The sequence below is a fragment of the Pristiophorus japonicus genome, chromosome 11 (genome assembly GCF_044704955.1).
Source record: "Pristiophorus japonicus isolate sPriJap1 chromosome 11, sPriJap1.hap1, whole genome shotgun sequence".
In the NCBI taxonomy this organism is placed as follows: domain Eukaryota; kingdom Metazoa; phylum Chordata; class Chondrichthyes; family Pristiophoridae; genus Pristiophorus; species Pristiophorus japonicus.
The window spans coordinates 17,480,792-17,492,824 of record NC_091987.1 but is presented as its reverse complement, the minus strand read 5'-3'; the positions used below and the strand labels follow the sequence as shown (position 1 = coordinate 17,492,824).

Sequence of the window (12,033 nt, the reverse complement as noted above, 5' to 3'; positions counted from 1 at the left end):
TTGGACACCAGGGAGAACTCACCTGCTCTTCTTCAAAATAGTGGCCATGGGATCTTTTACATCCACCTGAGAGAGCAGACGGGGCCTCAGTTTAACATCTCACCTCTGACAGCGCAGCACTCCCTCAGTACTGACACCGGCCCTAATATCTCCTTATGTGGCTCAGTGTCAAATTTTGTCTGATAACACTCCTGTGAAGCACCTTGGGACGTTTTACATAAGAAATAGGAGCGGGACAAGGCCCCTCGAGCCTGCTCCATCAATCCATAAGATCAAGACTGATCTTCCTCAACACTTTCCCGCCTGAACTCCACATCCCTTAATTCCCCTCGAGTCCAAAATTCCATCAATCTCAGCCTTGAATATACTCAACGACTCAGCATCCACAGTCCTCTGGGGCAGAGAATTCCAAAGATTCACCACCCTCTGTGTGAAGAAATTCCTCCTCATCTCAGTCCGAAATGGCTGACCCCTTATCCTGAGACCGTGACCCCTGGTTCTAGTCCCTCTAGTCAGAGAAAGCAGCCTGGCAGCATCTGCCCTGTCAAGCCCTCTAAAAATGTTATACATTTCAATTAAATGATGAGAACATGAGGAATAGGATCAGTAGTCGGCCCGACGGCCCCTCGAGCCTGCTCTGCCAGTCAATAAGGTCATGGCTGATCATCGACCTCAACTCCACTTTCCCGTCCCAGCCCCATATCCCTCGATTTCCCTAGTCTGTAAAGACTACCTCTCATTCTCCTAAACTCCAGAGAGTAAAGGATGTTCTTGCTATTGAGGGAGTGCAGCGAAGGTTCACCAGACTGATTCCCGGGATGGCAGGACTGACATATGAGGAGAGACTGGATCAACTGGGCCTGTACTCACTGGAGTTTAGAAGAATGAGAGGGGATCTCATAGAAACATATAAAATTCTGACGGGAATTGGACAGGTTAGATGCAGGAAGAATGTTCCCGATGTTGGGGAAGTCCAGAACCAGGGGACACAGTCTAAGGATAAGGGGCAAGCCATTTAGGACCGAGATGAGGAGAAACTTCTTCACTCAGAGAATTGTGAACCTGTGGAATTCTCTGCCACAGTAAGTTGTTGAGGCCAATTCATTAGATATATTCAAAAGGGAGTTAGATATGGCCCTTACGGCTAAAGGGATCAAGGGGTATGGAGAGAAAGCAGGAGTGGAGTACTGAAGTTGTACGATCAGTCATGATCTTATTGAATGGTGGTGCAGGCTCGAAGGGCCGAATGGTCTACTCCTGCATCTATTTTCTATGTTTCTATTTCTATGTTTCTCCTCATCGGTCAGCCCCTTCATCCCAGAATTCAATCCGGTTACGTTGGAGGCGCTACGTAAATGCAAGTTGTTGATGATGAGGAGGAGAGTCGGGGGGATCACTCACCTGGCTTCCCTCTTTCTGCCAGAAGACGGCCGGCTGAGGATTTCCCTTGGTTTCGCAGGGGAAGGTGGCTGTGCGTCCCTGAGCCACGATCTGATCCCTCGGCCTCACGACAAACTGGGGAGCAGCTGCAGGGATCGACCAGACGACATGTCAGAGAGCAGAGAGAAGAAGGTGAGTGCGGTTGGCTGAACGCTTTCTACAACGGACGGGCAGAGAGGACCGGGAGCTGACGGTTCACGGAGTCACTCCGCGCTATCCACCTCTGCCACTCTCTTGGGAAGTTAATTATCTGCGTGCGATTTCAAGCTCAGTTGCCCTTTACCCAATTCTCTCCTCCCCCCCCAGCCCCCCACCCCCATTGATGCCCATTGGGGTATGGGGCTTCCCCTGAGGTATGTGCCACAGACTCTCCACCCCTGCCCCTTGCCCATGTGACTGTTCACCATGTGGGAGCGTCTCACTGAGTAGGGCTCCCACGGCACAGCCAGTCCGCTCTTCACCCCACATCCCACAATTTCTAACAAGGATCAGAGGTACAGTGATCAGGAGCAGGAAAACTGGCTGATTTCCCCTCTCTCTAACTCAGTGGTTACTGGGCAGTGATCAGGAGCAGGAACCTTGGCTGATTTCCTCTCTCTGTAACCCAAAGATCACTGGAATTGATCACGAGCAGGAACCCGGGCTGATTTCCCCTCTCCATAACCCAGGGACCACTGGACAGTGATCAGGAGCAGGAACCCCGGCTGATTTCCCTGTCTCTCTAACCCAGGGGTCACTGGGCAGTAATCAGGAGCAGGAACCCTGGCTGATTTCCTCTCTCTCTAACCCAGGGGTCACTGAGCAGTGATCAGGAGCAGGAACCCTGGCTGATTTCCCCTCTCTCTAACCCAGGGGTCACTGAGCAGTGATCAGGAGCAGGAACCCTGGCTGATTTCCTCTCTCTCTAACCCAGGGGTCACTGGACATTGATCAGGAGCAGGAACCCTGGCTGATTTCCTCTCTCTCTAACCCAGGGGTCACTGGACATTGATCACGAGCAGGAACCCGGGCTGATTTCCTCTCTCTCTAACCCAGGGGTCACTGGGCAGTGATCAGGAGCAGGAACCCTGGCTGATTGCCCCTCTCTCTAACCCAGGGGTCACTGGGCAGTGATCAGGAGCAGGAATCCTGGCTGATTTCCCCTCTCTCCAACCCAGGGGTCAATGGACAGTGATTAGGAGCAGGAATCCTGGCTCATTTCCCCTCTCTCTAACCCAGGTGTCACTGGGCAGTGATCAGGAGCAGGAATACTGGCTCAATTCCCCTCTCTAACCCAGGGGTCACTGGGCAGTGATCAGGAGCAGGAATCCTGGCTGATTACACCTCTCTAACCCAGGGGTCACTGGACAGTGATCAGGGGCAGGAACCCTGGCTGATTACCCCTCTCTAACCCAGGGGTCACTGGGCAGTGATCAGGAGCAGGAATCCTGGCTGATTACCCCTCTCTAACCCAGGGGTCACTGGGCCGTGATCAGGAGCAGGAACCCTGGCTGATTACCCCTCTCTAACCCAGGGGTCACAGGACAGTGATCAGGGGCAGGAACCCTGGCTGATTACCCCTCTCTAACCCAGGGGTCACTGGGCAGTGATCAGGAGCAGGAATCCTGGCTGATTACCCCTCTCTAACCCAGGGGTCACTGGGCCGTGATCAGGAGCAGGAACCCTGGCTGATTACCCCTCTCTAACCCAGGGGTCACTGGGCAGTGATCAGGAGCAGGAATCCTGGCTGATTACACCTCTCTAACCCAGGGGTCACTGGACAGTGATCAGGAGCAGGAATACTGGCTCAATTCGCCTCTCTAACCCAGGGGTCACTGGGCAGTGATCAGGAGCAGGAATCCTGGCTGATTACACCTCTCTAACCCAGGGGTCACTGGACAGTGATCAGGGGCAGGAACCCTGGCTGATTACCCCTCTCTAACCCAGGGGTCACTGGGCAGTGATCAGGAGCAGGAATCCTGGCTGATTACCCCTCTCTAACCCAGGGGTCACTGGGCCGTGATCAGGAGCAGGAACCCTGGCTGATTACCCCTCTCTAACCCAGGGGTCACTGGACAGTGATCAGGAGCAGGAATCCTGGCTGATTTTCCCCTCTCTAACCCAGGGGTCACTGGGCAGTGATCAGGAGCAGGAATCCTGGCTGATTTTCCTCTCTCTCTAACCCAGGGGTCACTGGGCAGTGATCAGGAGCAGGAATCCTGGCTGATTTCCCCTCTCTCCAACCCAGGGGTCAATGGACAGTGATTAGGAGCAGGAATCCTGGCTCATTTCCCCTCTCTCTAATCCAGGTGTCACTGGGCAGTGATCAGGAGCAGGAATACTGGCTCAATTCCCCTCTCTAACCCAGGGGTCACTGGGCAGTGATCAGGAGCAGGAATCCTGGCTGATTACCCCTCTCTAACCCAGGGGTCACTGGACAGTGATCAGGGGCAGGAACCCTGGCTGATTACCCCTCTCTAACCCAGGGGTCACTGGGCAGTGATCAGGAGCAGGAATCCTGGCTGATTACCCCTCTCTAACCCAGGGGTCACTGGGCCGTGATCAGGAGCAGGAACCCTGGCTGATTACCCCTCTCTAACCCAGGGGTCACTGGACAGTGATCAGGAGCAGGAATCCTGGCTGATTTTCCCCTCTCTAACCCAGGGGTCACTGGGCAGTGATCAGGAGCAGGAATCCTGGCTGATTTTCCTCTCTCTCTAACCCAGGGGTCACTGGGCAGTGATCAGGAGCAGGAATCCTGGCTGATTTCCCCTCTCTCCAACCCAGGGGTCAATGGACAGTGATTAGGAGCAGGAATCCTGGCTCATTTCCCCTCTCTCTAATCCAGGTGTCACTGGGCAGTGATCAGGAGCAGGAATACTGGCTCAATTCCCCTCTCTAACCCAGGGGTCACTGGGCAGTGATCAGGAGCAGGAATCCTGGCTGATTACCCCTCTCTAACCCAGGGGTCACTGGACAGTGATCAGGGGCAGGAACCCTGGCTGATTACCCCTCTCTAACCCAGGGGTCACTGGGCAGTGATCAGGCGCAGGAATCCTGGCTGATTACCCCTCTCTAACCCAGGGGTCACTGGGCCGTGATCAGGAGCAGGAACCCTGGCTGATTACCCCTCTCTAACCCAGGGGTCACTGGACAGTGATCAGGAGCAGGAATCCTGGCTGATTTTCCCCTCTCTAACCCAGGGGTCACTGGGCAGTGATCAGGAGCAGGAATCCTGGCTGATTTTCCTCTCTCTCTAACCCAGGGGTCACTGGGCAGTGATCAGGAGCAGGAACCCTGTCTAATTACCCGCCGTTTCCTTAACGTAGAGGTTTGCAATGGCCAATTGCAGACAATGGCCCTGTTACATCCTTTGTTTATTTTTCGCTGCCTTCAGTCAATGTTGATGATAATATTGGCGATGTGGCTGACAGGACCCACTTAAGCTAACGGAGCATGAGGGTTGAATTACCATCAGCACAGATACATGAACTTCAGATCACATGTGTAACTGCACTTTCATCTGTGTGAGGCTGTTAACCCATGGCCCTCACACTGTCAGTTCCTCAGGGTCTATCAGTGCGCATAGTTTGGTATAGGATATCTCTTAAATAACTCTCTGTTTAATATCTAAAATTAATTATGTTTAGCGGAACTATCAAAACTGCTTTTAAAAGGTAAGATTCCCCCTTTAAAAGGGGTCCCTGATGGTCGTTCTCTCTATAAAAGGGGTCCCTGATGGTGAGACTCCCTCTATAAACGGGGTCCCTGATGGGGAGACTCCCTCTATAAACGGGATCCCTGATGGGGAGACTCTCTATAAAAGGGGTCCCTGATGGGGAGACTCTCTCTATAAAAGGGGTCCCTGATGGGGAGACTCCCTCTATAAAAGGGGTCCCTGATTGGGAGACTCTCTATAAAAGGGGTCCCTGATGGGGAGACTCCCTCTATAAAAGGGGTCCCTGATGGTGAGACTCCTTCTATAAAAGGGGTCCCTGATGGTGAGACTCTCTATAAAAGGGGTCCTTGATGGGGAGACTCTCTATAAAAGGGGTCCCTGATGGTGAGACTCTCTCCAAGGGGTAATGGATGGTGTGACTATCAGATATGAAAGTCCTTTGATTTACATGCACAGAATAATGACAATAAAACAGCAGAAATCTCGCTGAGATCTGGAAATGCCTGCAAAGAAGATCAGATTAGAACTTGCACAAATTCCAAGCACAAATTGGTCCCAGTCCACATCACCATGCCAAGTCACCTACTGATTTTGTTAATGTTATCAAAACACAATAGTTAAACACAGTCTAAAATAATTTGCAGGGCCCAGCATGCATGGGCGAGGCTGAAAAAACAAACATACACATTGACACTCACACACCCACACACACATACACACACACACACGTACCCACCCACACCCATGTACACACACACACACACACACCCACACTTATACACACACCCACACTTATACACACACACGCACGCACACACATACACACACAAATGTACACTTATACACTCACACACACACACACAAATGCACACTTATACACACACACACACTCGCATGCACACACACTTATACACACTCACATACACACACTCATACACACTTATACACACACACACACACACGCGCACACACACTCGCGCGCGCACACACTCATATACACACACACACACTCACACACTCACGTGCACACACACAGACACACACACACTCGCGCACACACACACTTATACACACACACACACTCGCACACATACACACACACACACACACACACACACACACTCACACACAGACACACACACAGACACACACACACACAGACACACACACAGAGCCACTCAGAAGCATCTGGATTAAGCTCAGTGATAATTGAAGCCAAGCAAGCAGAGGGGAGAGGGCCAGAGAGAGAGCGAGAGAGAGGCAATTAAAGATTGGGAGGCCTGGGACATTTTAGCAGATCAGCGGGTAAAGTGTCTGGGGTCATCTTACCGCGAATTGCTAAATTCGATCAGATTTCTGACAAATGATGCCACATTCAGCCAGAGCGAAGCTTAAAAACGTAACAAGGCGGCGTGGGGGAACAACAGGGTGGGACATGACTGGAGGAACATTGAGGGGAGGTTGGAGGAGAGGGACTGTGAGACACACAAGAGGTTAACTCATTCCATGTTGACCTTTGTTCCACAGCAACGACAGCAGAGCCACAAATCGACACAAGACACGGAACAGCAAAGCACCAGCATTTCTTATCTCTTGGTTGAACTTTCTCTCATCTTTGTTTTTCATCCTTCCCCGCTTAGTTACTGCCACCCCTGCGACCCCCACCACCCCATACCCCGCGACCCCCACCACCCCTGCCTCTGCCCCACCGCCCCCCTGCCTCCGCCATTCCTGAATCTCCCTGTGCAATAGTCGCATGGACATTTCATCTGGGTTGGAGCTTAAACGGTTAGTATCGGCAGGATATTCTACCATGACGGGTATCTCATGCTCACATGCTCACATACACACACACACACACACACACACTCACATATACTCATCCCAATAGTACCATGGAATCTTTTACTTCTGACCGAGAGGGCGGACAGTGCCCTGGTTTTTCATCAAAAAGAAGGCACGCTGCCATTTTCTTTTCTAATCGGAGGTTCAAAGGGACAATTGTCACCCTCTATCCCGTCCAACATCACTCATTTTGTTGTTTAAACATGCATCAATCGTGGATGTAAAAGATCCCATGGTACTATTTCGAAGAAGAGCAGGGGAGTTAACCTGGTTTTTGTCCAATATTTATCCTTCAACCAACATTACTAACACAGATTACCTGGTCATTATCACAGTGCTGTTTGTGGGAGCTTGCAGTGCGCAAATTGGCATATATACACACATACACATAAATACACACACTCACATATACACACACACACCCAAATACACACACACCCATATACACACACACCCATATACACACACACCCACACACCCATACACACACACCCACACCCATACAGACCCACACCCACACACCCATACACACACCGATCATCACCCATGCACACACACACCCATATACATACACACCCATACACACACATACACACACCCACACCCATACACACACACCCATACACACACACATACACACCCATACACACACACACCCATACAACCACATACACACACACACACCCATATATACATCCTCGATTTCCTTTACCCTGACAACAACAACAAAAACTTGCATTTATATAGCGATTTTAGCATAGTAAAATGTCCCAAGGCGCTTCACAGGAGAGTTTTCAAAAATTTGACACTGAGCCACAGAAGGAGATATTAGGACAGATGACCAATAGCTTGCTCAAAGAGGTAGGTTTTAAGGAACGTCTTAAAGAAGGAGAAAAAGGTAGCGAGGCGGAGAGGTTTAGGGAGGGAGTTCCAGAGCTTAGGGCCCAGGCAGCTGAAGGCATGGCTGCCAATGGTGGAGCAAAGGAATTGGGGAATGCTTAAGATGCCAGATTTGGAGGAGCGCAGAGATCTCGGAGGATTGCAGGGCTGGAGGCTGCCTTCATGCTCCTGGTCCAAGTGCTCATCCTTCATGAATGCAGTCGTCATGATATTTAACCAAAGTGGGCTTCACAGATCCTGTCTTTCGCCCACATCCACGTGAAAAACCCTGGCCAATTTGTCCCCCCCGCCCACTCACACGGGAAACTGAGGCCAACTAGAGTGGGCCTTCCGGCATTTTCCCCAGCTGGGACTGGGTCAGCAGTGGCTCAGTGAGTAGCCCCATTGCCTCTGAGGCAGATGTTTGTGGGTTCCAGGCCCACTCCAGACACTTGAGAACATAAATCTAGGCTGACACTCCCAGTGCAGTGCTGTGGGAGTGCCGCAGTGTCAGAGGTGCCGTCTTTCGAATGAGACGTTAAACCGTCTGCTCCCTCAGGTGGATGTTAAAGATCCCATGGAATCCCATTTCAAAGAGCAGGGGAATTATCCCCGGTTTCCTGGGGCCAATATTTATCCCTCAACCAATTTCCTGCTGATTATCACGTTGCTGTTTGTGTGAGCTTGATGTGCGCAAATTGGCTTCCGTGTTTCCCACATTCCAACAATTGGAGGAGCGCAGAGATCGTGAAGGGTTGCAAGGCTGGAGGGTGTCTTCCTGCTCCCGGTCTACCTCCGGCAGCACAGCACTCCCTTAGCCCTTCAGTGGCTGTGAAGCGCTTTGGGACATCCAGTGGTCGTGAACGGCGCTATATTAACGCAAGTATTTCTTTCTTTCGAACTCAGTTCAGAAGGGAGCCAGACCCTGGGACCTTCCTTGTTCTGTACTACAAAAAGGAGACTTTGATCTGTGGGATGGGACACGGGTTGATGCATGTTTAAACAACAAAACGAGGGATGTTGGACGGGATGGAGGGTGACAATTGTCCCTTTGAACCTCCGATTTCTCTTTTTTTTTTAAACGGCAGCGTGCCTTCTTTTTGATGGGAGACTTTAATGATTTATTAAAGTCGTTTTCACTTCAGTGGAAATGGATTATCAAGGGCGATATTTAATTCATGATGGAATGCAGATGCCCGAGGCCGGAGGATTTAAAAAAAAAAATTTTTTTTTGAAGCCTCCTCCTATCATGTTTTATTCAGCAAGATAAGGCAATTACAGTGAGCAGGCTATCCGCTTGGAATCCTCAAAGAGCTGTGACTCCAGCAGTGGCTGACTGCAATCAGGGAGCTCAAAGCTGCCTAAACATCGTGAAACTGGCGTTAAAAATAGAAATTAAAGATCAGCGCCAAGGATTGGGTGATGTTACCTCGGTGTTTGAATATAGCACACCATCCCCCTCGCCTCTGGCTGATAAATCCTTCCCCCTCGGAGACTCACAGAATCCACTGCAAACCGAACAGGGCAAGGTACTGACAGTCGCCATCTGCACACTGCGCTCCCATCCTCCTTTGGGATGGATCATTGGGTAGCACTCTCTCTCTCTCTCTCTCGCCTATGAGTGGGTTCGAAGCGCCCATGATCCGAGTCTGACCCTCCCAGGGCAGTACTGAGGGAGCGCCGCACTGTGGGAGGGGCAGTACTGAGGGAGTGCTGCACTGTCGGAGGGACAGTACTGAGGGAGCGCCGCACTGTCAGAGAGGCAGTACTGAGGGAGCGCTGCACTGTTGAAGAGGCAGTACTGAGGGAGTGCTGCACTGTCGGAGAGGCAGTACTGAGGGAGTGCTGCACTGTCGGAGAGGCAGTACTGAGGGAGCGCTGCACTGTTGAAGAGGCAGTACTGAGGGAGTGCTGCACTGTCGGAGAGGCAGTACTGAGGGAGCGCTGCACTGTTGAAGAGGCAGTACTGAGGGAGTGCTGCACTGTCGGAGAGGCAGTACTGAGGGAGTGCTGCACTGTCGGAGAGGCAGTACTGAGGGAGTGCTGCACTGTCGGAGAGGCAGTACTGAAGGAGCGCTGCACTGTTGAAGAGGCAGTACTGAGGGAGTGCTGCACTGTCGGAGAGGCAGTACTGAGGGAGCGCTGCACTGTCGGAGGGGCAGTACTGAGGGAGCGCTGCACTGTCGGAGAGGCAGTACTGAGGGAGCGCTGCACTGTCGGAGGGGCAGTACTGAGGGAGCGCTGCACTGGAACATCGGGTCCTTCATTGAAACACCTGTGAACTCTCGAGGAAGCGAGTCATCCTCGCTCGAGGGACCACCGATGGTTATTGGGAGATTGCTGTGGACAGATTGGCTGCTGCGTTTTACTATATTACAACAGTGACTACAATTAAAAAGTGCTTCATTGGCTGTAAAACGCTTTGGGACACCCTGACGTTGTGAAAGGCACGATAGAAATGCAAGTTCCTTCGGTTTTTCATCTTTCTAAATACGAGTCGGGTGGGGTGGGGAAGGGGTGTGCTTGACAATGACCGAACCAAGCCCAGTGGATGCCAAGGCAGAGAGCTAAAAACGCAGGCTCTCTGCACAGATCTTGGGACTGTAACTCGGGGCTGTGTCGATTGTGTGTGTCGCGGTTCTGGTTGGACAATGGCACTGCCGACTGTTCCTCGATGGCAGCCTCAACTGTGCCAACACAACCCCCAGCGCTAGCGAAGATAATTCGCCTTTTCTATATACACTCTTTTCACCTTCAACAAATGTGGGAGCTCCCTCTCCGCAGTTACAGAGGTACATTATTCATACCTTAATGAACTGCAAACTGATCACACATTTCCTGCTCCACAATGTGATGGTGTTAGCATTGGGAATGGAACACTTCCCATTTCAGGCAAGCAGTCTCCCATCAAACACTCCCAGGGCAGGTACAGCACGGGTTAGATACAGAGTAAAGCTCCCTCTACACTGTCCCATCAAACACTCCCAGGGCAGGTACAGCACGGGTTAGATACAGAGTAAAGCTCCCTCTACACTGTCCCATCAAACACTCCCAGGGCAGGTACAGCACGGGGTTAGATACAGAGTAAAGCTCCCTCTACACTGTCCCATCAAACACTCCCAGGGCAGGTACAGCACGGATGAGCAAATAGGATACAAATTGAACTGTGTCCAAGCTCATTTCACGCCATCACCTGAGTCTGAGCTGGATTTGAAGCTGCTCACCAAAGTGGCTCACCTTGTGTGGATCCCATTGCACCAGCCAGGACTCTGGACAGCCATGGCTCAGTATTTTCACAATGCATTATACCTTGGGGAACGATTGGAAGTAATTCTCATCACAAGCGACAGGCCAGGCAAGCTATTTTTGAATTCTGTAGTAATGGTGGCGTGTTATGTCATGTGACATGTGTCTATGCCTCACCCTCTCCATCTCTGTAACCTCCTCCAGCCCTACAACCGCCTCCCCCCCCCCCGAGATCTCTGCGCTCCTCCAATTCTGCCCTCTTGCGCATCTCCAATTTCCTTCGCTCTACCATTGGTGACCGTGCCTTCAGCTGCCTGGGCCCCAAACTCTGGAACTCCCTCACTAAACCTCTCCACCTCGCTCTCCTCCTTAAAACCTATCTCTTTGACCAAGGTTTTGGTCACCGGCCCTAATATCTCAGGGTCAAAATTTGTTTGATAATGTCATGTTTTTAACTGTCATTGTAACCCATGTATAAACTGACTAATTGTACACTGTGAGAACATTGACCACTAGGTGGTGAACTTGTGGGAGACACTCTGAACCTGGTCTTTCAGGTATAAAAGGGGAAGCTCCACCCACCTTCATCACTTCAGTGCTGGAATAAAAGTTGCTGGTCACAGAGTGACCTTCTCTCAAGTATGGGCCTCGTGTGCATTTGTACTGTATAGTAAGGGCATATCATTGACGACGAGAAACTGGGATTTAAACCACGCGAGCATGGCCACTAGCAGCACAGACGAGAGGTACTGTGTTGGTGATGATTGGGACAACTTTATTGAGAGACTACAGCAAAGTTTCGTCACTAAGGAATGGTTGGGACAGGATTCGGCCGACAAACGCAGGGCTCATCTCCTGATGGTTTGTGGATCCAGGACGTACTCCCTGATGAAGGACCTTCTAGCACCAGAGAAACCGGCGGAAAAGACTTTTGAAGAGCTCAGTAAGTTGATCGGGGAACACTT

General features: G+C 51.2%; 1 protein-coding gene across 5 annotated transcripts in view; it reads right to left on the bottom strand.

Annotated features, from left to right (window-relative positions):
* robo2 (roundabout, axon guidance receptor, homolog 2 (Drosophila)) overlaps positions 1–12,033 on the bottom strand; it is a 790,970-nt gene that overhangs the window by 247,328 nt on the left and 531,609 nt on the right. For all 5 annotated transcript variants that reach the window (XM_070893255.1, XM_070893256.1, XM_070893258.1 and 2 more), the window contains exon 7: positions 1,402–1,526. In XM_070893255.1, the coding sequence (XP_070749356.1) occupies positions 1,402–1,526 (125 nt within the window). The remainder of the gene's footprint in view (positions 1–1,401; positions 1,527–12,033) is intronic.